General features: G+C 47.4%; 1 protein-coding gene across 1 annotated transcript in view; it reads right to left on the bottom strand.

Annotated features, from left to right (window-relative positions):
- Positions 1-25,638, bottom strand: part of SUPT5H (SPT5 homolog, DSIF elongation factor subunit) — a 31,391-nt gene extending 5,753 nt beyond the window's left edge. Inside the window, exons 1-28 of the mRNA XM_088462119.1 lie at positions 25,458-25,638; positions 20,526-20,642; positions 20,036-20,204; positions 19,883-19,948; positions 17,761-17,775; positions 16,782-16,851; positions 16,582-16,650; positions 16,435-16,500; positions 16,157-16,187; positions 15,022-15,090; positions 14,502-14,753; positions 12,677-12,766; positions 11,731-11,801; positions 11,518-11,623; positions 11,239-11,332; positions 10,562-10,698; positions 7,945-8,100; positions 7,200-7,346; positions 6,576-6,722; positions 6,359-6,484; positions 6,195-6,279; positions 5,967-6,071; positions 5,769-5,871; positions 1,901-2,031; positions 1,341-1,446; positions 1,069-1,227; positions 483-651; positions 198-401 (exon numbers count right to left, since the gene is read on the bottom strand). Of these exons, the coding sequence (XP_088318245.1) occupies positions 198-401; positions 483-651; positions 1,069-1,227; positions 1,341-1,446; positions 1,901-2,031; positions 5,769-5,871; positions 5,967-6,071; positions 6,195-6,279; positions 6,359-6,484; positions 6,576-6,722; positions 7,200-7,346; positions 7,945-8,100; positions 10,562-10,698; positions 11,239-11,332; positions 11,518-11,623; positions 11,731-11,801; positions 12,677-12,766; positions 14,502-14,753; positions 15,022-15,090; positions 16,157-16,187; positions 16,435-16,500; positions 16,582-16,650; positions 16,782-16,851; positions 17,761-17,775; positions 19,883-19,948; positions 20,036-20,204; positions 20,526-20,606 (3,024 nt within the window). The 5' untranslated portion in view covers positions 20,607-20,642; positions 25,458-25,638. The remainder of the gene's footprint in view (positions 1-197; positions 402-482; positions 652-1,068; positions 1,228-1,340; positions 1,447-1,900; positions 2,032-5,768; positions 5,872-5,966; positions 6,072-6,194; positions 6,280-6,358; positions 6,485-6,575; positions 6,723-7,199; positions 7,347-7,944; positions 8,101-10,561; positions 10,699-11,238; positions 11,333-11,517; positions 11,624-11,730; positions 11,802-12,676; positions 12,767-14,501; positions 14,754-15,021; positions 15,091-16,156; positions 16,188-16,434; positions 16,501-16,581; positions 16,651-16,781; positions 16,852-17,760; positions 17,776-19,882; positions 19,949-20,035; positions 20,205-20,525; positions 20,643-25,457) is intronic.
- Positions 25,639-26,005: the final 367 nt, after the last annotated feature.

The raw sequence follows: 26,005 nt of genomic DNA, 5'->3' as shown, positions 1-26,005 counted from the left end.
AAGGATACGTGTAGAGGGTTCACTACACAGCAGGATAGTAGATCAGCAGCCAATCTTATATACTTTGTCCTAGTAATGCACTGATTGAATAGGTTGTATTTAAACCTAACGCAACAGTGAGTTGACCAGTCAGTATTCAGAAACAAGGCAGCATAGCTGGGTCTATAGCCAGCGATACTGTGTGTGGTGGGACTTACCGTGACACTGCGTATAATCCCCGCCTGTCCCACAACCTGATTGTCCTGGAAGGTGTCTCTCACTTTCACTTGGATGTCTGTAGTCACCCAATCGCTGGAAACCTGTTCTATGGATGAGCCAGGCGTGTGAGGGTTATACCCACCCGGAGACGGTGCACCGGGCGTCATTGGACTGTAACCCATGGGGCTAGGGCTAGGACTGGCCTGGAAGGGAAGCATTTAAACATTTACCTACATGAACACCCTTGTAGACACCTAACAACTAAAGGTCAAGGGTTCATATACCTGGTAAGCCATGGGTGATGGGGTCGGATGGTAACTTGCAGGAGAATGCGTATTTTGATAGCCCACAGGGCTCGGGGCCACTTGATGGTAGCTCTGCGGACTGGGACTAGGTTGATAGGAGCCTTGAGGTGATGGAGCAGCATAGGGCGAAAATTGGTCTGTGTTGTACCTGTCACGGAACACAAGATGGCAGCAGTGAGGAGGACACTTGTTTGTGACATAAAAAAGATCTGGAAATGTTTTTGTCATAACACTAACTAAATAAAACTGCCAAAGTCTGCTAACACTAACTATATATACTTCCCAAATGTTACATTTATTAATAGGAAATACTCAGAATATAAGCTGAGATCAGCCTAGAAATGTAGACGTTCCAGACCATAGGATCTATACAAGTTGAACGTTTTAGAAGGAGCCAAGAACGTAATAAAACCATAGACAGCTTTAGAAGTGAGCCCAAAGCCAGAAGATTTAGGTCCACAGTTGCCTGGGGTTTATCCCAACATTAAAGAAAGGCTTTACCTGAGGATGTCTCATTCCCTGCGGTACCATAAGATACATTAGTGTTATAGGTGCAGACACTCACATGGCAGGTGTTCCTGGCGTCTGGGGATGGTATGGGGCATTGACCTGCGGGGACGGCACATCAGGGTACCCTGGAGTTTGTGGGTTGGGGGTCCCTCCGTAGCCTTGCGGTGATGGAGACGGCTCGTCGTCATACCGGTAGTCATACTCTTCATCCGTCCTGTAAATGTTAAAATCAGATGGAATGTGAGGAACACAAAGTACGTACGCCTTAATTGTGGGCTCAGGGGGTATATAACAGCAAGAGAACACAAAGAATATCACAAAAGTTACCTTGAAGGAGTGTTTGGGTTGTTGGGATCCCAGGCTCCACTTTGTGCTGGAGTCCGGCTGCCATCGTGCACAGGGGTTTGAGAGCCATAGTAAGGCGTTCGGCTTCCTTATAAGGAAACAAAAAATAAATAAAAATAGAGTTAAAAGGACCACTAAATATAAAATTACAATCTGAATATTATAAAAAAAAATAAAAAGTTTATATAAAGCAAACACACAATCATCTTCTGTTTTGCCCCGTTCCTGTAATTGGAGATATCTGAGCAGAGAGCTGGGACTTTCTCGCCAGCAGAAGTCACATACATCACACTGATGGACAATGCAGAGCGCCCGAAGAGAGTTGAGAATTTGACTATACAGCAAAGTAAATTACAATGTGAAATAACTCACTAGGTCACAGCAATAACACATACATGTATGGATTTTGTTAACCGCATTAAGTGTCTGTACAGAAGGCATTTGTGTTTAGGTTCGGTGGTCGTTTAAAAGGTTAAATGACAGGACCGTCTGACAATGGATGCGTGCCAGGTTAGAGGAGACGTACTGCGAGGAAGACATACCATCGTGCACTGGAGTCTGTGAGCCATACATCGGGGTCCTGGAGCCAGCAGTACCATACATTGGGGTCTGGGAGCCATATATGGGTGTACTGGCACGGGTGGAGGTCATTCCTCCTGGGCGGCGAGCACCACTGAGAAGAAAAAAACTTGATGTCAGAGGAAAACAATTCTAATGTATTTTATGGGAAATACTACATCACTTTCTGTGGTTTTACCAGGACCTAGAATGTATATCAAATATGTCTGCCTTCCATTGACAAACAGCAAATACAACATCTGCTACTGATGCACACACCACAAATTCTACTATAACACACAGCCCAAATACTAATACCGATACCCAACCCAAATACACCTTCTGTTACCGACCCACACAGCTCAAATACACCACCTGCTCCTGACAATACAAATACACCTTCTGCTCTGATACACACATCCCAATTACACACCCTGCTACCGACACACACAGCCCAAAGACAATCTGCTACTGATACACACATACCATATACACCTTCTGCTACTGACACACACAGCCCAATTATACCCCCTGCTACTGACACACACAGCCCAATTATACCCCCTGCTACCGACACACACAGCCCAAAGACAATCTGCTACTGATACACACACATCACATATACACCTTCTGCTACTGACTCTCACATCCCAAATACACCTTCTGCTACTGATTCTCACATCCCAAATACACCTTCTGCTACTGACTCCCACATCCCAAATACACCTTCTGCTACTGATTCTCACATCCCAAATACACCTTCTGCTACTGATTCTCACATCCCAAATACACCTTCTGCTACTGACTCCCACATCCCAAATACACCTTCTGCTAGTGACTCCCACATCCCAATTACACCTTCTGCTACTGACTCCCACATCCCAATTACAACCCCTGCTACCGACACACACATCCCAAATACACCTTCTGCTACTGACACACACATCCCATATACACCTTCTGCTACTGACTCACATCCCATATACACCTTCTGCTACTGACACACACATCCCATATACACCTTCTGCTACTGACTCACATCCCAAATACACCTTCTACTGACACACACATCCCAAATACACCTTCTGCTACTGACTCACATCCCAAATACACCTTCTGCTACTGACTCACATCCCAAATACACCTTCTGCTACTGATTCACACATCCCAAATACACCTTCTGCTACTGACTCCCACATCCCAATTACAACCCCTGCTACCGACACACACAGCCTAAAGACAATCTGCTACTGATACACACACATCACATATACACCTTCTGCTACTGACTCCCACATCCCAAATACACCTTCTGCTACTGACTCACACATCCCAAATACACCTTCTGCTACTGACACACACATCCCAAATACACCTTCTGCTACTGACACACACATCCCATATACACCTTCTGCTACTGACTCCCACATCCCATATACACCTTCTACTGACACACACATCCCAAATACACCTTCTGCTACTGACTCACATCCCATATACACCTTCTGCTACTGACTCCCACATCCCAAATACACCTTCTGCTACTGACTCCCACATCCCAAATACACCTTCTACTGACACACACATCCCAAATACACCTTCTACTAACACACACATCCCAAATACACCTTCTGCTACTGACTCACACATCCCAAATACACCTTCTGCTACTGACTCACACATCCCAAATACACCTTCTGCTACCGACTCACACATCCCAAATACACCTTCTGCTACCGACACACACATCCCATATACACCTTCTGCTACCGACACACACATCCCATATACACCTTCTGCTACTGACTCCCACATCCCAAATACACCTTCTGCTACTGACTCCCACATCCCAAATACACCTTCTGCTACTGATTCTCACATCCCAAATACACCTTCTGCTACTGACTCCCACATCCCAATTACAACCCCTGCTACCGACACACACAGCCTAAAGACAATCTGCTACTGATGCACACACATCACATATACACCTTCTGCTACTGACTCACACATCCCAAATACACCTTCTGCTACTGACACACACATCCCAAATACACCTTCTGCTACTGACACACACATCCCATATACACCTTCTGCTACTGACTCCCACATCCCATATACACCTTCTGCTACTGACTCCCACATCCCAAATACACCTTCTGCTACTGACTCACATCCCATATACACCTTCTGCTACTGACTCCCACATCCCAAATACACCTTCTGCTACTGACTCCCACATCCCAAATACACCTTCTACTGACACACACATCCCAAATACACCTTCTGCTACTGACTCACACCCCAAATACACCTTCTGCTACTGACTCACACATCCCAAATACACCTTCTGCTACTGACTCCCACATCCCAAATACACCCTCTGCTACTGACTCACATCCCAAATACACCTTCTACTGACACACACATCCCAAATACACCTTCTACTGACACACACATCCCAAATACACCTTCTACTGACACACACATCCCAAATACACTTTCTACTGACACACACATCCCAAATACACCTTCTGCTACTGACTCACATCCCAAATACACCTTCTGCTACTGACTCCCACATCCCAAATACACCTTCTGCTACTGACTCCCACATCCCAAATACACCTTCTGCTACTGACTCACATCCCAAATACACCTTCTACTGACACACACATCCCAAATACACCTTCTGCTACTGATTCTCACATCCCAAATACACCTTCTACTACTGACACACATCCCAAATACACCTTCTGCTACTGACTCCCACATCCCAAATACACCTTCTGCTACTGACTCCCACATCCCAAATACACCTTCTGCTACTGACACACACATCCCATATACACCTTCTACTGACACACACATCCCAAATACACTTTCTACTGACACACACATCCCAAATACACCTTCTGCTACTGACTCACACATCCCAAATACACCTTCTGCTACTGACTCACACATCCCAAATACACCTTCTGCTGACACACACATCCCATATACACCTTCTGCTACTGATTCTCACATCCCAAATACACCTTCTACTACTGACACACATCCCAAATACACCTTCTGCTACTGACTCCCACATCCCAAATACACCTTCTGCTACTGACTCCCACATCCCAAAAACACCTTCTGCTACTGACTCACATCCCAAATACACCTTCTGCTACTGACTCCCACATCCCAAATACACCTTCTGCTACTGACTCCCACATCCCAAATACACCTTCTGCTACTGAGACACACATCCCAAATACACTTTCTACTGACACACACATCCCAAATACACCTTCTGCTACTGACTCACACATCCCAAATACACCTTCTGCTACTGACTCACACATCCCAAATACACCTTCTGCTACTGACTCACATCCCAAATACACCTTCTGCTACTGACTCCCACATCCCAAATACACCTTCTGCTACTGACACACACATCCCATATACACCTTCTACTGACACACACATCCCAAATACACTTTCTACTGACACACACATCCCAAATACACCTTCTGCTACTGACTCACACATCCCAAATACACCTTCTGCTACTGACTCACACATCCCAAATACACCTTCTGCTACTGACACACACATCCCATATACACCTTCTACTGACACACACATCCCATATACACCTTCTACTGACACACACATCCCAAATACACCTTCTGCTACTGACTCACACATCCCAAATACACCTTCTGCTACTGACTCACACATCCCAAATACACCTTCTGCTACTGACACACAAACAGCACAAATACACCTTCAATAAAAGATGCAGCCAAGAGAAACACACAGTTACTGGGTAGGAAACGTGCTTGGATTACTACTAACACTGTGGTGAGACGCTGTCTGTCTACAGAGATCGTCTGACAGGTGGAATGAAGCTCAACGCGAGCTGTGGATTCTGTGGCATCTTTCACCACCCCTATATAGCCTGGAAGAGAAGGAATTGTGTGTAAGCAGAGAGATGACAATGCATCGTCTTAGACACAAGGAGGTAAGGTATAAGGCACATCTACAGTCACTCACCCTTATAAGGACCTTGAGAAATTCTTACAGTCTGACCAATCAGATCGTTGTCCCTGCGGCCTCTTCCTCTCCCTCCACCACCTGCCATCCCCCCTCGCTGCCCTTCTGTAATGTGAGAGGTGAATGATCAGGGATGGAAAGATGTATTAAAGCTACGCATCCTATGTGAGCAGTATTTTGGTCAAGAATCAATTCTATAAAGACGTTGCTTTAAGCCATGACCCTTACCTCCACCACTAGGGTGTGCTGGGCTATTGATTCGCGGGCTCATGGGGGCAAATTCCCCAATTATGAGGTTTGTGACATCTCGAGGCTGTAGAAGAGGAGGCTGATTAGCGAGAACCTTGGATAAGGTATTATAAAACAAGTCTCACTTTCCTGAACAATTTTACCTTTGAACCGCCGGCCAGAACCAAGTAACGGGTTTTACAGACAAACATCCCTCCGTTTTCAACCAGCTTCTTGCAGTGCAGGAAAGCATAACTACGGAACAAGTGACGGATCTCACCCTCTCTGCCCTGGAAAGGTGGGTAAAATAATATTGGAGCAGAAGCCGCATGAGAAAGGGCTTTGAAGGCGGATGAGAAGAACAACATAACTATCCCTTACCGAATGGGGTCCATCAATGACCTTGATAATGTCTTTCACATGGATATTGTTCTCTTCTGAGTCCAGAGCGACAGCAAAGCGATTGTCCTTCTTCCGATTGACAGCCTGGTGCCTGACCGTGACCACCTTACCGTGCATGTTCAGGACCTGAAATGAGGGAAAGGAATATGTAATGGACTAGAACACAGTGACAGACAGGAGCCAGAGGAAAAAGGACCAGGGGAAAAAGCTGAAAAGTAAAGAGAACACAGGGAAGCAGCAGGTGGTGGGTAAAAGCTAACAGGAGAGAACAGAAATACTAAATCCAAGCTGTGGGGTACAAATACAGCAGCTCCCCTAATAACAGTAGAGTGGTACGTTAGGTTCAGATTTATACAACATTGGGGTCTATGTACCAAGCCTTGGAGAGAGAGAAAGTGGACGGAGATAAAGTACCGACCAATCAGCTCCTGTCACTTTACAGGCTGTGTTTGAAAAATGACAGTTAGGAACCGATTGGTCTGTACTTTCTCTCTCTCTCCAAGGCTAAGTACATAAGACCCCTGTGTTTGTTAGAAGGATATTGTGACCATCTCACAGGTCAGCAAAGATCGAGCCCACCAACCTCTAGGAGGTTACACTTACCTGAAAGGTCTCCCTCTCCAGGCGTACAATCACCCCTACAGTCTGCGGGTCCAGCTGCACCAGCTCGCCCCACTCATGCTGTCCTCCAACATCCACCCCCGAGGCCGTCTCGGAACACAGCTGTAAGTCTCTGGGCAGGACCTTTAACTGTGTTGGAGGTGGGAAAAAAACATGCAAAAGATTACTGGCCGCTAAAAATGACAAAAATAAAAAAATTCCATCTGGTGGGCGCTGCCAACCTCGGGACATAGAGTGCGCTTGTTTTAGAGTAGGCAGCAATTTATAACTTTAAAACTGCTGAAACTCAAGTTCATCCCAAACTATACCCCACTAGCAATAACTTCTCCGATATATTACTTTGTGCGTATGAAGTAGGACGCCTTTTCCGAGCTGCTGGGCAGCATTTTCAAAAATATTACACAAGTACTTAGCAGTGTTCTCCTTGAGGAACAACGCTGCATGGAGGCGGACATAAGCCCCGTTAGATCCTGGTGGGTTCCCACATCACTGCAGGCTGGCATCTGTGGTCACATTGGACTCGTCCCAGACGGAAAGGGGTTTGAAAAGCTATTTTGTCAAAAGAGTTGGAACTGGACCACCTGGCTAGAATTGCACCGCTTAGAAACACAATATCAAACTTCCTTTAGCTTTTTGGGACAGGATATCGGGGCACATTTGTTTTTTAGCCAGTTGTTTGCGGTCTGGCTGACAGAGACTGAAGAGTGGACAGTAATAGGTCACTCACCTCGTGCATGGTCAGGTCTGAGAACAGGATAACAAAATTTTCTTCAACCCGCACAACAAGACCGGTGTCTCCCTCGTAGCGCCCTGTGATCACTTTGACATGGTCACCCATGCGGAAATACTTCCTTAACTCCTGAGCTGGGAACTCTAACACGTCCTGTAGGTGGAGATTGGAAATGAGAGAGGTGGTGACTGGTCTGGTCAGTATGGTGCAGGAATGAGCAGGTTTCTTCCAGGTGAATAATGAGACCTTGGGATTTCCTTTCCCAGATATTGTGTCAACGAAATGGAGAGAGTTATAGGTGTTTATTAGGTTTATTTATTTTCAAACTAATTTCCTACATTTAACTCTGTGTGGGCTCAAAACTGAAACGAAAGTCAATCAAAAGTTCACCGGAACGTTAGAGACGCTGGCGAGGACAATAGACAATTACAGCATTTTTTTAAAAAGCTCTATGAATTTCAATTGCAATATACAATTGAAAGAATTACTCTTGGGAGGTTGGGTTAGGGTTAGAGTAGGGAGAGGGGGAGGGTCAGGATACTGACAGACAAGTGTCGGTATCCTAATCCTGACGAGATTCTGACCGACGGGATCTCATACCCAACTCATTGTGCATGCACGCTCCCGCACGCAATGTCGTCAGGCTTCATGTGCTGCACATCAAACCCAACACTCTCTCTCTCTCGCGGCTCCATGCATGTTAATTATGGACGGAAAGAGGGATTGTTCCATGGTTCATTACATCGCACAATGTGTTCCCAAGGTACGATATGTTGGAAAGTGAGTTTCAGCAAAAAAATTCCTGTCCTGACATATCATCCAGGTACACATATAGCCTTAGTGTGTACCCACCTTTAGCCCTCATACAATACACAATCCTCCATTCACATTCCCAAACTCTTCTTACTAGACACTTGTAATGGACACTTTGGTCCTCATTCAGAGGCGGTCGCAAAATGTGAGCGGTCGCTCTGAATGAGGGCGGCCGCTTGTATTTAGAAGTGCGGCCTCCTGGTCGCTAGCTAAGCTGTGGGTTACCACCCACAGCTTTAGCGACCGACCAGGTTGATGGTCACGATGGTCAAGACCATCACGACCATCGGGGCTTGCGACAAGACCCTAAGGTTGGGTCTCGGCAACCGCAAGCCCCAGGGAGCTTCCTGCTCTGATCGAGCAGTAAGCTCCCCACTGACATCACTGCTGATGTCAGTGCGGCCGCCCACAAAAAGGCAGGCATTCCTTAAGGAACGCCTCTGTTTGTGAAACCACCCCCCGCCACGCCTACAAAATGGGGCGAGCTGTTTAACAACATCAACAGCCACCCCGTTGGTAGTGAGCCCCGGAGCGAGAGAATTTATCTTGCGCTCCGGGGCATGCGCACGCACAGTGCGGCCGCTGCGCGTGCGCAGGGCCTACACATCGACCTGCTTGCGAGCACTCAGCGCTTGCGAGCAGGTCTGAATGAGGTCCTTTGTCCAGAGTTAAAATAGACCCCGCACAGAGGAGCTCAGCAGACATGCTGCTCTTAGCTGCACAGCGCTGACAACGGCAGCCAAGATCTGGCGCGGAGATGGAGAGGGCTATAGGCGCATTGGAGTGAAAGCTCCACACACGCCCCCCCCCCCACCACCATAATACAGCGTCCAGAGCTTTTGAAAAATAACTTCCTGCGGTGGAGTAGGGCGCCAGCCATGCCCCCCACACATACAGCAGCACCGGCCAGAGCTGCTGTGAAAACCTTGGCCGGGGCGTAGAGCGTTCCAGACCCCCCACTTTCCATCCACGGCAGCCGGAGCTTTACCAACCTCTCCAACCTGTCTCATGCATAGGAATACACAGGACCTGGTTCAAAGAGTGCTGAGGCTTCTATGTTAATGTGATCTCTGAACATTAATTTTGTCCAACAAAGTCCCATAGTACAGGACAGGACCGCAGAACAAAAAAAAAACGGAAGAGACTTGTAATAGAACAGTAAAAAAAACAACACCACATGTACGAGTGCAGAACGTAAAGGGTGGATATAAGAATATAATGGAAGTTCAAAGCAGCTATTAGGGGAAATGGAAACATAGGCCATAGACAGAAGAGAGCCGACAGGAAAACCCAGCACCCCAATACAGCGCTCCACTCATTCCCTGCAGATGTGAGGGAGACAGGGAGGGAAGAAGCTGATGCCGACTGGGAAGCCACTCTAGCGAGGAAAGTCCAAAAGGGATGTACCTCTCCCCAGGGACCAGCCCTCCAAAGGTCAGTTCCTGTAGGCATCCTAGTGCAGGAATGATATGACAAGCAGCCCCCACCTGGGTAATGACATCCATTAAAAACATACTAAAACCTGGGTACAGTACATGCAGATATGTAGAAAATTAAATGCAAGAACTACCTATAACCAAACAGATCATTTGTTCCTTGAATCAGTCACCCATGACCATGTATAAGCAGGTTTGCCGCTGAGACACTATGCAGCCAGTCAGAGAGCAGTGATGTAAGCATTCTGTACAACCAGCATTAGCAGATTGTGGTGTAGAACACTCTTCTGTACAAAACCAAATTATATACCCCAATGTTATAAGTAGTAATGAAATCACAATGTTCTCTTCAAGGCAACACTCACCTTGAGGTCCTCGTGTTTGGGCAGGAGAGTGATCTTGTTCCCGTCCACGCTGAGGACTTTACCCTGCAGGTTTATTAACTCCCCCTCGCACACTTCCACGTTGTCTCCAGGCTGCAGGCTGTGCTCGCGTTCCTTCCCTGTGTAACAGCCATATTACTGGTGTGCTGAGGTCATTAGGGATTAACAGACACAGAAATTCTACAGAACACATTCATGTCCGAAAGCACTTTAGGTGATCGCTTCAGTTTAAAAGGAGAGTCTGCGGGTGCAGGGTATTAATGGAAACTTCTCAGACTCCAGTTGGAGAACTGTGCAGTAATCTGGTACCTTGCAAGGGTTTCCCTAGAAGAGTGATACTGTGATTGGGCATCTGTGTAAACCTATGCTTAAAACACTCCCATTTACCCACGTCTACCACTTCTTATCACTTCCGCAGTGATCCTGCCCTCTGAGGGGGAAGATCCGGAGAGCACGATAAATGTGGTGCCCTAAATCCTAGATTGCTGTTAGGACACAGTTATCTGTGGGTGTCCCAGATGGAGAAAAAAAGGCTACGAATAACTATTTAAAACAAAAAACAACATAAATGTATTTATGTGCAAGGAATTAACGGAACTGCACTTACATGCACCATTATCATATTATTATTCCATAGTAACACAGGCATTGACAATTACCTGTTGACTCTGTTACCACCTCCAGGTCAACCCCTTCTGGCTGATCTTCAAACTTCTCTAACTCAGACAGAGTTGGTTTCACCCCTTCTGTGATCTGTGGGGAAGAGAGCTGGGTTCTGCCTCTGTGTGTACAACATATTCAATGATTACAGAGATTAACCAGTGTGACACATACCCCAGTATGCAGACTCCTTACTGAATGACATGGGGGTAGGCTTTGTCTGGGGTTATGTCACTATGGACAGCAGCCTTAGATCACAAGCAGAGGGGCTGGCTTACCACTGCAGACATAGCAAAGCTCTTGAAGAGAAAACCTTTACGACTGTAACGATTCCCCTCGAAAATGAGGAAGTCTCCATCTGAGGAGACATCTCCCTCCAAGGACCTGTGCAAAGGGAGATGACTGGTCAGTAACAAGGAAAACAGAAGCAAACTACATATTATCTAACCTAGGATTACCATATATTGCTTTACTACACGCATAGCTCTTACCTGATCTTCTCTGTATCAAACAGTCTCTGCGGAGGTCTACGGAACCTTTTCCTCTTGGCATACCAATCTTTCTATATAGTGGGAGAGTAAAATAAAGAAATAATGAATAAGGAGGCATTAGCCTGTTAGGGACTAGAGAGTGACGGGTAGGGCAGCTGAGGGAAGCCAAACAATGCTGGTGGTAGCGGTGTGGGGCAGCTGGGGGAAGCCAGACAATGCTGGTGGTAGCGGTGTGGGGTAGCTGGGGAAAGCCAGACAATGCTGGTGGAAGAGGTGTGAGGCTACTGGGGGAAGCCAGACAATGCTGGTGGTAGAGGTCTGGGGCAGCTGGCGGTGTGGGGCAGCTGGGGGAAGCCAGACAATGCTGGTGGTAGTGGTGTGAGGGCGCTGGAGGAAGCCAGACAATGCTGGTGGTAGAGGTGTGAGGCCGCTTGGGGAACACCAGACAATGCTGGTGGTAGAGGTGTGAGGCCGCTTGGGGAACCCAGACAATGCTGGTGGTAGAGGTGTGAGGCCGCTTGGGGAACCCAGACAATGTTGGTGGTAGTGGTGTGGAGTGTGATTTTAGCCTGAAATTGCCAAGAGAAACCAAGTAGAGCCAGAGTAGTCCAAGAAGAGCAGCAGAAGAAAGTAAAACATGCCACATGGGTGAATGATCTAGAACATAGAGAGGTGGAGATACTGGGGGGAGATTTAAGAGTAAGCAAGAGGTGTGTGACACGGTTTATTGTATGATTTATTAGGCTTTTGTCAGAAACATGTATTTGCATCATGTCACATGATTTCATTACATCAGAATGTTTGTGGTATTCGTTTATAAAGAGCTAACAATCAGCAAAGTGTAGCTCTGTGCACAAAGTATGAACAGTTATAGCGTGTAAGTGCATCACTATGGGTCTACGACGTATCCCATGAACAGTAACGATCATCAGCTAATGCTACATACCAGACTCATTCGTGCCTTGATCCGATCATAGTCAATTCTGGGAATCATTTTCAGAGAGATTGTATTCTGGCTGGGCTCTACATAATCCACCTTAGTGAGAGACAGGCCATTGTATCAGCTGTATACATACATAAAAAAAACATATACAAAAGTCTTTTGTACTTGCATTAAGGGCCGTATTCAATTAACCGCGTAAAGTCGGAATCCGCAAAAAAGTATCGCGGACGACAGCATTTCACCAGGCGGAAACTTTACGCCGTATTCAACTGCAAAGACTTTTCACGTACGCGGAAAAGTTTCGCCTAAGAATAGCAGGCGGAAAAAAGTGCAGAATTGCGGTTTTGGGGTGCAAAGGTGCGATACCCCTGTGCACCCTCCAAACTGTAACTGCGTCAAAAAAAATCCCTAAAAAAAAAAAAAAAAAAAATGTGGAACACCCCAAAAAATGACTTAGTAAATGGGGGCAAAAAAGTTCAAAGTTGGGGTACAAACAGAAAAAGTAGAAAAATAGACTTTTTTGGGGAGTCTGCAAGTATGGGGGGGGGGGGGGGTTTGATTGCAGGTGTTTGCTGAAGGTGCGTTTTTTACATGTTTTAAAACAGCAGTTTAACGACTTAACTACGCTTGAACCCATTTTCATGTACCCCAAATTTGACAGGACTACTTATTCTCACCAAAAAAAAAAAATGCTAAATGCTACTCTTCACCACTTGTGCAAAGACGCTAATTTGAAGCAATTGACAGCACTAAAGTACCCCAAATAGCTTCATTAGGGCTAATCGGGGACATCTATATTGATCCCCAATGTTAGTGCATCTTTTAGGGGGTGTCAGGCCGATTTCCCCATTTTTTACAGGACTTTCCGAATGTCTAGGTTTTGCAGGGTTGCGTTTTTGCGTCCTTTGGAATTGAATAGGGTGAATCACGGGGACGCACGCGTTAAGTTTCTGCAGCTAAAACCCTCGATGTAGCCGAATAGTACGGCAGGCGGAAAAGTATCGCGGGTGCCAAACTAATTGAATACGGCCCTAAATCTCTGATTTCTGTTTGGGGACACTGTTAGCATTAGGTATAGAGGATGGTGCAGTAGTCGGGAACTTCACATTAAAAATTATTCAAATTCTTAAGCTTTTCCCTTCTATAGCTCTTCGTGCCCAATCCTAACCCTCCCCCTTAGTGCCTAACCCCAAATAATCCCCAGTGGTACCTAACCCTCAACCCTAAGAGGTGCCTAACCCAGCGCCAGTATTAAGATAGGTGTCGTTATTTCGACATCTAACTTAAGTGCCGTGTCGCGCTTCCCGTCAGGATTCAGACCGGCGGCTTGCCATTCACCAGTCTGATATCTACATCCCAAATAACAAACTCAAAGGGGGGCGATTACATTTTTTGCATGCCCCCTGCTGGGAGTCTCTATGAATAAGCGCCCGACGGAGCAATTCAATTTTCTCTCCTTTGAGGTGCCCATTTATATTTAACGTGCCTACAGCGCCAGGTTTAGCTGTGCAAAGTGGCTAAACCAGTCTAAATAAGTGGTTAGAGTGCCCAAACCACAGACTTTGAACACATCTCTTCTCACACCTGAAGACGCTGCGAGAAGAAATGTGTCTCATCGCGGCATTAGGCGTCCGAACTGAGCAACAATTGAATTGCGCAGGCAATTTGAAAATTAACTAAACCAATGAGAATAAGGGGGAGGGGAAAACAGAGGACAGGGGAAATAGATCGGTTTCTCTGTATTTGTTTTGTGGTCAGTACTCACAAGGATGCATTGATCCTCTCTCATTGATACCCACCCCCAAATAAAAACCTTACATCTGATTACCTGGGCAATATCGTCCTTGTATATACCCCTCTTGAGCCGGACCCATGATTTGGGCTTCAGATTGGTGACCTCCTTCACCACCTTGAGGACATCAGTCATTTCTTTGATGGGTACCATCTGCTGGTTCCAGAAGCCCATTCGCAGGTTGCCCACCCCTTCAATGGCTTGCTTGACATGAGTTTGTTTGTAGGCCTCAACGTAGATGTAACCCTTGACATGCTCTGGCGCGACTACAGATTTTATCTGAAGGGGCTGTAGTAGAAGAAAAAAAATTTAAAATAGGCAATGATACAAAGGAGAAGAATTAGAATAGAGATTAAAAAATATGCATGAATGGAATAGCAGTGGCCCAAATGTCACATGACAGAAGGGAACGATTCAGTGAGCTGGCTGTTGGGGAAACAAACCAGCCAGGAAACTAGAGATGTTATAGAAGAGGGGAAATTACAGGGGACCGAATGGGTTAGAAGACCAAGAGAGGGAACAGAATTGGAGAGAGAGGGATGGCAACAACACATACGGCGTCTGTGAACTGATAGGCAATGAACTTCCTCATCAGAGCAATGGCGGTGGCACGTTCTTCTCCAATCTGCAGGGGCACAGAAAATAATAACCTTCAACACAAACACACACAAGTGACCAGCAGCATTTTTGTTGAGGCCCTGTCGCACATCCCATGTAACAGACTTGGATCAATAAGCAAACGGTCTTCCTTATGCTACAATAGATTTTACTGAACCTATATGACATAACCGTTTGTATAATATGTGCTTTGATAATATGAGCAGAGCATTTCCATAGCCATGAGTGCTCTCTTTTATCCACAGCCCAGCAATACTTGGCTATTTGGGGGTAGATTGTCAGGAACCTAGCAATCAACTTAAGTCAGCAAACTTCCAGCCTAAATAAGCCAACTACAGTCAAACTTCTTTCCTCAGAAGCAGTATTAACACTTGGAGGTAAAAAAAACTACCAAGTGGTGGTCTTCCAAACCGCTGCATCTTCAGTAGCTGGAATTAAAGGGGCATGAATATTAAACGAATACAAAACCAGGCGTGTCTTATGATATCACGGTCCCTTTAAATCCAGAGGCCAAAACCGCCAAGAGACGCGGTGGCTTTAAAAAAAAAATGCTGCTTAGTAAATTTACCCCTTGGTGATCATCAGGTAACAGGTGTGATCAAGGGTCACTTTTACCAATGCTTACGGGAATATTGATTGGAAAGATGGCAGTGGTTCTTCCATTACAGGAACACTATGCCACTGGCGTCAACCTTTATGAATAATGGGACATCTACAAGCTCTGCGTGTGTTACTGTCCAGAGTCCTTGTCTAGATGTAGGTGAAACAGGGCTGGATGTGAGAATGAGTTTTGTAATAACACTATGCTGAATCCAGGACCTTGTGATTTGCTATTAGACTCTAGATTCAATATGTATACCTAGATGTTAACAGAGCACGTTAATGGAATAACGATGTCCGCATTATGTAGATTACCACTTCTAAGACCAACAAATAAATCTTAACACACAGAAAATAAGCCTAACATTTGCCCAAATCATAGTTTCCCACTGTGACTACAAACACTGCAATCTCCTCTCCCTACACACACACACACCTACACCTACACACACACACACACGTAAAACACTCACCTTACACTTCACAGTCCACAGATTTGGGTCTCTGTAAAAAAGTAAAACCATTTCAGGCAGAAATTGAATACGGCATCAGCCTACAAAAACCTAACCATTAATATTAATTATTCTGCTAAGTAAATAAAGTATAAGTTGTGAAAAACAAACACTTTGTACACATTCGTAGATACAGATATATGATAAATCAATGACTTATTACTACAGATGAAGGAAAGGTGATCTACAAAGCACGCAGGCACAGTGGAAAGCAAAGGAGTACGGTAAAAGCTTCTTACTTGACTCCCGGAAGCAGTTGCTGCTGGGTGATGTCATCTGACAGCTCATCTGATCCCCCATATATACTGGGAATAGCGAGAACAGGTATTAGGTACAAACATGGAACACGGGAGTTATGTCTAAATGAATGAAGGCATGGAACTCACTGCTCCCCGACAGACGACTTGGCGTATTTCTTCATGTAATATTCCCCCAGCTCCTCTTCTCTCTGGTCTCTGCGGAGAGAAACAGGCAAAGTCTGACACTGAACAAGAAAACGTCGGGGCATCATGAAAGCGCTGGAGCCCGCGAGACTACAGAGCGCCGGTCTGTGCTTGTTTCCACTTCCGCTCAAGGTGGGTCTTACCTCCACAAATTCTGTAGACGCCTGGCCCCGGAGCGATCCTCATCGAGGACCACATTGTCAATGTTGGAGGCTGCCGGGGAAAAAAAATTATTTCACGGTGTCAAACTGGATTCGATCCACTTCACCTGAAAGCTATCCTGTAACTGAATTAAACCTGCTCATCCGCATAACAGAAGGGAAAAGACTGATCTAGACTGAGCAGCGATGCAATCGGAAATATTAAATATAAGAGTGTGTGTACATGGCAAAAGCCAGCAATTTTGTGTGCTTAGTTACTATTCGTGAGAATACAGCCTGTGATTTCACTAGAGCATCGTTGCGGATTGCTAGTGTATGCACAGGCTGCATTCTCACTCATATCCGATCCTATCAGAAAGCGGCTGCCTCGCCCTATGTCTGTGAGGGGTTCACTTCCCAGCAACATTGGCTAGTGTTTGTGTAAAGGCAATAATAGCCTATTTCTGACCATGCCTCATTCAATGTACACGTGGCTTAAAGTCCGTTAGTAACTCTTTATTCCCACACACACTTATGTGACTGTACATCAGACACAAGTACCACAGCCAATGGCAAAAAAAATAAATAAATCAATAGATAACCGCAAATAGCATATAAAACAAAACAAAAAACCCCCAAAATATAATCATCCGGTTCAAGGTAACCACCGAGTTGAGGTTAGTACTGGCCGGGAGCAGAGTAATCAGTCTTGAACCATACTAGTATATACGAGAGCACACAGAGCACTCCCAAAAAATTCCACACACAAGTATTTGGGAGGTTTTTGTTTTTTATTTTTTAAATGTCTGGATGCCATCAGTCACAGTACACATGCCGTTTGCACAATGCTACAAATAATGCTCTAGCATGATGTCACCCCCTACTAACTCCTGAGACCCATTCTTTGGCCCTACTGCTAGCACTTTACCCAGCACCGGGGCTGGTCTTAGGCGGGTTTGGTGCACGTGGCATGAGCACTTACCTTCAATTTCTTCAGCTGTGAGCGGTGATGAAGCCAAGACAGAATGGTGCAAAACATAGCGGCAAAATCAACCACGAGGACCGGAAAATGGGGAAAGGGAAAAATTATAATGTATGGCAGAAGAAGCGGCATGATTCACGGAGCAGCATAAATGGAGGAGAGGGATACCATGGGAGAAGCAAAAAGGGTAAGACTAATACTTGTGCAATGCTAACGCTACAATGCCAGCTGCAAACAGTCTGATCACTGAGAGGAAGTGTAATAATAATAGGAGGGCACTGATAGGGGACCGGATGTGAGATACACCGCATTCTAGAACTGCTGTTAGGGGGCAGATATCCAGCTTCATACCATCCTCACAGATACAGGAGACACACAGTGATCACAAATCACAAGCGGGGTCACTGGACGTCACACAACGTGTTTACAGTACAGAGCTCTTTGTCAAAATTCTCCTACCGATATGAAGGATGTCTAATATAAAAGGAGACGAGAGACTTCAGTCTCTGTATATTACATTTATCTGTGGAGGCTGCCAAACTATCCAAATAAAATGCCCATCAATGGAACAGTGCTAATCGTGTGCAAGCCAGGAGCATCTCAGACCTAAAGACACAGGAACTAGTCTTCATTCTAGCACCCTGCACCTTTTCGACAAACCGTGCAGTTCCTCTATCCTGCCCGGGGTGTCGCCCTCTGCTCTGGTGGTTCTAGCACACTGCTGAGGATTCAGCCGTGTGTGTGTGCTAGAAGCACCAGAGAAGGGAGCAAACAACCCAGGCAGGAAAGAGGAACTGCACCGGGGCATTAACAGGTGCAGGGTGCTAGAATGGACACTAGGAGACAATGGAGATGAAGTGGACTAGTGGAGAAGTTTCCCCATAGCAACCAATCAGTTTCGAGGAAGCATTTACCAAAGTACATCTGATTAGTTGCTATGGGGGAACTCCTCAACTGCTCCACTGCTTGATAAATCAACCCCAAAGTCTGTAAAACAAGCCAAAAACACTGCAAGAGCCTTTCTGAACCTTCGACGGCTGATATCAGTGGACAATAGCTTGTGGAGCGAAAGACAGCAAGGCTATAAAATAATGTGAGACCGATTCACTGGCAACCCACTACTGTATTATGTTGCAGACTGTGAGCAATCTGTGGTGGACAGAACAAACCCTCCACTGGACTGGGCCAGGTGGACAGTACAGATCCCCAGTACTACAGTATGATCTCATAACTGATGAAGAGCTTTGTATTAAAAACATGTTGTTTTGTTACATGAAAACATCAATGTGCATTTCCTCTGGTGTCTGCCTGGATGGTACATAACGCAGCGTGTGGGTGTGTGACATCTATGGGGGGGCATTAGAAAGCACAAGCAGATGGTCTGAACTGTGATACCCAGCAACACCCTGGCCGGTGACCATATTACATACACACGCACAATGTTCATGAACAATGGAAGTAGGATACATTATATACATTACACAATGTAACACGCAAGAATATAGAGTTTAATTACCAGACACTGAGAGAAGGCATGCAAGGAATAAGATAAACCGAGTAAGGTCTAATCAATACAAAATAACAGACACAAATCTCCTAACTCCCCACCCCCCCCCCCAAGCTCCTGAGAGGAATCGACCTGTAGACCGTACAACACCGGGGGTCCAAAAGGTATCATCCATCAGTCACACGCCCCTCAATCCCTAGATGCCTTCACCCAACAGTGGACAAGAAAGCACCCAGAGAGTCCTCTAACTGATCACCAATAGAATCACTACAACAGCATATAGGCAAGAAGTCAGACGCACGACAAGAACAGTCCCCTCTGCCCCCTCCCCCCAAAGCCATGACGTGAGTTCAGGCACAAGGAGAGTCCAAGCCATAAGAGAGTCCAGCATCGGAGTTATGAATAAGGTCACCAGACAGGCAACACTGGGTCTGAGCCCCAGAGGACATCTCCAGCCAGATACACAGCAACCGACCGATCAACACAATTTTCAACAAAAACCACACATCCTTTTACTGTCACCGCTGCTTCTGGTACACGCAAACTTCCACAGCAATCAAACATTCTAACGCAGCCCACCAAAAACACGATGACTTGCATGGTTCCGCAAATTACCTTTCTCCAAGATGTCCTCTGCGCCATCCTCCCATTGATCTTCATCTTCATACTCATCGTCCACATCTGTGGAGAGAGGCCATGTCTGATTAATAACGGAAGAGCGGCCGGAGGAGTATTTGGAAAATTCATGACCCGTTCAAATGATCTAACCGGCTTCGTCTAAGATGAACCCTCCATGTCTTGGTTTCTTTCGACGACGGTCATCATCCTCATCGTCTTCTTCTTCCTCTTCATCATACTCATCCTCATCCTCTTCTTCCACCTCTTCCTCTTCACCCTTCTCGCTTCCAGCAGGGCTGGCCCTCTCCTCCCCCACTTCCTGGAGCAAAATACAAATTACGGGATCTTTGTGATTAACGGTTACATCCTTTCCTCTGAGTCTTATGGGCGATGCCTCCTACCATTACCTTCACATACGTGACTTTTGGCGCTTCAGTGTAACGTTTCATGAGCTACAGGTTAAAGATTAGACCATGGTGGCAGAGGTTTCCCTATGCACACCTGTTTTACTGCATGTAGGACTACAGAATGATACTGCAGGGCATCGATACAGATCAATGGAACAATAGTGTGAACTCAGCTGAACTGCACATGCAATGCCAGAAATATAGAATCTTCTCAGGGGAAGCCCAAGACCCACCTCATTGTCTTCGGCTTCTTCAGCCTCACTGCTCCTTTCACTCTCCTCCTCGGAGAAGTTGCTGTCCTCGCTGTCTGACATTTTACTCCGCTAAGGGCGGACACAGGAATAATGGGTCTGCATAAATACAATACATCGGATTAACTACAGTAAGTTAGCTGTGCATTACAGCATATGAGTGCTTATGGTTGGCGACACAAACAAACACAAACTACCCTTTTTTTATTTGAAACTTAGGACCTGATTCAGACCTGGTCGCTAGCAAGCGTTCGCTCGTAGCTGCCGATGGTCCGCATTCTGCGCATGCATCGCAGTGCGCAAACTAGTCCGAGCGATCGGGAAGGGTACGCTCACATAGCATAGACAGCCCAGCTGAATGAGTGACAGGAGAGGCCGTTTGTGGGTGGTAACGGGCAGGCCACTAGAAACGGGCGAGTGGAGTTGCGAACGCATGCGTGCCTGAGCGTCTTAACGCCGTTTCAGAGGCGTGCATAATTAACAAGCAGCGTCATAGTACACGTCACCTGGTTGTATTTTACACTGAAGTGATCGCAGTGCTTGCGGCAGGGTACAGGCAACCTCAAGCGCTGCGAATGCTCCCAATGGTACCCGATGTACCGATTGCATACACTTCCTGGAGATGACGTGCGCAAGTGGGCGTCTTAAGACAGGCTGGTGGGCGTCTGCATACACAAAGCGATCGCACGCCAAGACATAGTGGGCATGCCTTGCCATGCGATCGCCTGCCTTGCCGTCACTTAGCCGAATATGCATACGCTGGGAACGAGCGTACGCATCTAGCGACCGGGTCTGAATCGAGCCCACATTTCCATCAGACAAAAGTGATGTGTAAACAGGATTCCAGAATGACATTAAAATACATGGGCACAATATTTGAGGAAACAGTTAACACTGTAGCCTTCTATATGTATGAAAACAGTATATTGTGATGAGTGGGCTGAGAATAGCATCTAAATATATAGTTACAGTGGCATCAATCAGTATATGGTAGAATTACTGGGTTGCTTTAAAGCAAATTACTATTATTTAAGTAGATTAATACAGGGGTTCCCAAACTCGTTTCTCAATACGCCCTAACAGTATAGGCTTTAAGGATATCCATGCTTGTACATAGATGATATAATCACACTCACTGAGGTAGTAATTAAGTTACCTGTGCTTAAGTATGGATATCCTGAAAATCTGGACTGGACAGTTAGGGTGCCTTAAGGACAGAGTTTGGGAACCACTGGTTTAATATATGATTGCATAGCCATGCGAGAACAATACTGTATATGGAAGTACACCTATGTTGGCACAATATAGTATGGCAAATGGTAGTTAAACGACAATATATAGCAGTAGACATAATGCCGCACAGACATGTGGGCCCAACATACAGCAAAATGGTTATGGGGGCACAGCATACAGTGACAGGGCCATGGGGGCAGAGCACAGCGTACAGTGACAGGGCCATGGGGGCAGAGCACAGCGTACAGTGACAGGGCCATGGGGGCAGAGCACAGCGTACAGTGACAGGGCCATGGGGGCAGAGCACAGCGTACAGTGACAGGGCCATGGGGGCAGAGCACAGCGTACAGTGACAGGGCCATGGGGACAGAGCACAGCGTACAGTGACAGGGCCATGGGGACAGAGGACAGCATACAGTGACAGGGCCATGGGGACAGAGCACAGCATACAGTGACAGGGCCATGGGGACAGAGCACAGCATACAGTGACAGGGCCATGGGGACAGAGCACAGCATACAGTGACAGGGCCATGGGGACAGAGGACAGCATACAGTGACAGGGCCATGGGGACAGAGGACAGCGTACAGTGACAGGGCCATGGGGACAGAGGACAGCGTACAGTGACAGGGCCATGGGGACAGAGGACAGCGTACAGTGACAGGGCCATGGGGACAGAGGACAGCGTACAGTGACAGGGCCATGGGGACAGAGGACAGCGTACAGTGACAGGGCCATGGGGACAGAGGACAGCGTACAGTGACAGGGCCATGGGGACAGAGCACAGCGTACAGTGACAGGGCCATGGGGACAGAGCACAGCGTACAGTGACAGGGCCATGGGGACAGAGGACAGCATACAGTGACAGGGCCATGGGGACAGAGGACAGCATACAGTGACAGGGCCATGGGGACAGAGGACAGCATACAGTGACAGGGCCATGGGGACAGAGGACAGCATACAGTGACAGGGCCATGGGGACAGAGGACAGCATACAGTGACAGGGCCATGGGGACAGAGGACAGCATACAGTGACAGGGCCATGGGGACAGAGGACAGCATACAGTGACAGGGCCATGGGGACAGAGGACAGCATACAGTGACAGGGCCATGGGGACAGAGCACAGCATACAGTGACAGGGCCATGGGGACAGAGCACAGCATACAGTGACAGGGCCATGGGGACAGAGCACAGCGTACAGTGACAGGGCCATGGGGACAGAGCACAGCGTACAGTGACAGGGCCATGGGGACAGAGCACAGCGTACAGTGACAGGGCCATGGGGACAGAGCACAGCGTACAGTGACAGGGCCATGGGGACAGAGCACAGCGTACAGTGACAGGGCCATGGCGACAGAGCACAGCGTACAGTGACAGGGCCATGGGGACAGAGCACAGCGTACAGTGACATGTTATGGTAGCATAGCATATGGACATGTTTGTGGTTACAGTATATATATATATATTAATATATAATAAAAGAAGAGCGCTCCATAGTGCAAATAAACCTTGGTCTAATGAAACATCTGTTGCTATAAAACACACACATAAACCGTTACCGCTCGTACCTCATTAAAAACAGTGTGAGCTGGTTACCACGTGAATAAATAGGAAAACTCCACCGGGCAACTGCTCCGGATACCGTCTGGGGGATCCGTCAGCTCACACACCCTACCGCTGAACACTGCTTGCAGGTCGCTGCTGGTCGGACCACATACGTCCCCGGTCAGATGCACGGGGCACCGGGAGTCTGTGTAGTTGACGTCAATGAAGCCCTCTCTAACGCGTTTCGTCAGAGGGCTGGTCTTCATGACGTTACAGGCTCCATACAAAGGCTGAACTAGCCAATCACTGTGGGGGGGTGTAACTCCACACCTGTGCATCCACCCGTCTAATTCAAATTCGATAATTTACAAATGCATATACTAAGCAGACTGAGTTTATACACTTCCACATTTTGTGCATCTCCACAATTACTAATATTTTACACATAATCTTTTACACATAATCTTGCTAAGTATAATATTTTGCATGTAAATGCATGAAATACATACAAAGTACAGATAAATAATTAAAAACTGTCATAATATAACTGCAGTATACTCTATAACAATAATACTTATCCAGTCAAATGCCATCCTATGTATATGTGTCCTATGGGCTGTACAAGGAATATGGATTATTACATATGCAACTCAATGTCTTAATCTTTTAAAAAAGGGGTGATTTCTATCCCTTCATTTAATCCATTCGGTATTAGTGTGTCCAGTGCTAAAATCCAAAATGTTTCCCTTTTCATTAGATCTCTATCATGGTCCCCACCACGATTTTTCATAGTAATTTTCTCAATACCTTTGAATTTCAGAACTTCAGGATTACTATTATGACGTTTTTGGAAATGTCTGGGCAGGCAGTGATTTGTGAACTTATTCTTTATATGATTATGGTGCCACAGTGCAGAGCCCAGAGGCATGGTTATGGTGTGTTGGCGGCTTGTTAGGGAAAAGACAGCAGTGGCATGGTTGTAGGAAGAGAGTGCTGGGTATGATGGCATTGCTGAGGTAACAGACTGTGGCATTCAGCACAGCATATGGTGGCACCGCAGTGGGGACAAAGCGTGGCATATGGCAGGATGGCTGCGGGAAAGGAGTGTGGCATATGATGGCATGGCTGTTGGAACAGAATACAGTATACGGCGGTATGATGCAGTGCACAGCATACGGCGGGGTGGCTGCGGGGACTGAGAACGGTATACAGCGGGGTGGCTGTGGGGACTGAGCGTGGCATACAATGGCGTGGGGACAGACTGGAGAATGGCGGCTTACAGTGGTGTGGCTGCGGGGACAGGTTGGAGAATGGCGGCAAACGGGGACATGGCTGTGGGGGCTGAGCGCGGCATACGGGGACGTGGCTGTGGGGGCTGAGCGCGGGCATACGGGGACGTGGCTGTGGGGGCTGAGCGCGGGCATACGGGGACGTGGCTGTGGGGGCTGAGCGCGGGCATACGGGGACGTGGCTGTGGGGGCTGAGCGCGGGCATACGGGGACGTGGCTGTGGGGGCTGAGCGCGGGCATAAGGGGACGTGGCTGTGGGGGCTGAGCGCGGGCATACGGGGACGTGGCTGTGGGGGCTGAGCGCGGGCATACGGGGACGTGGCTGTGGGGGCTGAGCGCGGGCATACGGGGACGTGGCTGTGGGGGCTGAGCGCGGGCATAAGGGGACGTGGCTGTGGGGGCTGAGCGCGGGCATACGGGGACGTGGCTGTGGGGGCTGAGCGCGGGCATACGGGGACGTGGCTGTGGGGGCTGAGCGCGGGCATACGGGGACGTGGCTGTGGGGGCTGATTGGAGTACGGCGGCAGGGCTGTAGGGGCAGAGCACTCAGTACATGTATGTGACCTGTAGGGTAGTTGCACAGCAATGGGCAGTGCGAGTGTGCTGTAGGGAACATGTATAGGCCCTGTGTCATCTCTGTGCTACACACAGCAGCAGCTGCTCCTCCTCCCAGTGCCCAGCGGGTTATATACACAGCGGTGGCGGCAGCAGGACTGGATACAGCCGCACACACAGCACAGGTTACATACGTGGGGCAGCTGTGACTGACTACGGGGCATGGCCCGGTGTAATGTATATGGCGGCAATGTTACAGCACACAGCCAGCAGTGGGAGCAGGGACAACTCACCGCTCAGACACCGGAGAGAGAACCGGCCGCAGTTCCGCCGTCCGCACCTACAACCGGGGAAGCGACGTCCACAGCGCCGGAAATGACATCACGTACAGAGACAGCAAGAAGCCGCTTTCCGACGAGGCTTCATGCATCAGTCGGCGCCCCGGAAATGACGTCACTGATGATAGAGAGGACCTGGTCTCCTCACCCTGTACTGCAATTGCTTCCCAGCTCTGCCCCCTTCTGGCCAGGCCCTGATGTGTGATAGCACCTATCCTGCTCCCAGTCCCAGCAATTTGCCTGGTTCTATATCTCCCCATGTTACAGCCACCTCCCCATCTCTGCCCCCTGCTGGCCAGGCCCTGATGTGTGATAGCAACTGTTCTGCTCCCAGCTATGTGCCTGGTTCTACTATATCTCCCCATGTTACAGTCACCTCCCCAACTCTGCCCCCTGCTGGCCAGGCCCTGATGTGTGGTAGAACCTATCCTGCTCCCAGATCTGTGCCCGATTCTGTATCGCCTCATGTTAGAGCCACCTCCCCACCTCTGCCCCCTGCTGGC

Source organism: Taudactylus pleione, unplaced genomic scaffold (assembly GCF_031769625.1).
Source record: "Taudactylus pleione unplaced genomic scaffold, aTauple2 ptg001150l, whole genome shotgun sequence".
Lineage (NCBI taxonomy): Eukaryota > Metazoa > Chordata > Amphibia > Anura > Myobatrachidae > Taudactylus > Taudactylus pleione.
Note: the sequence above shows the minus strand (reverse complement) of the source record. Positions and strands in the feature narration are given on the sequence as shown.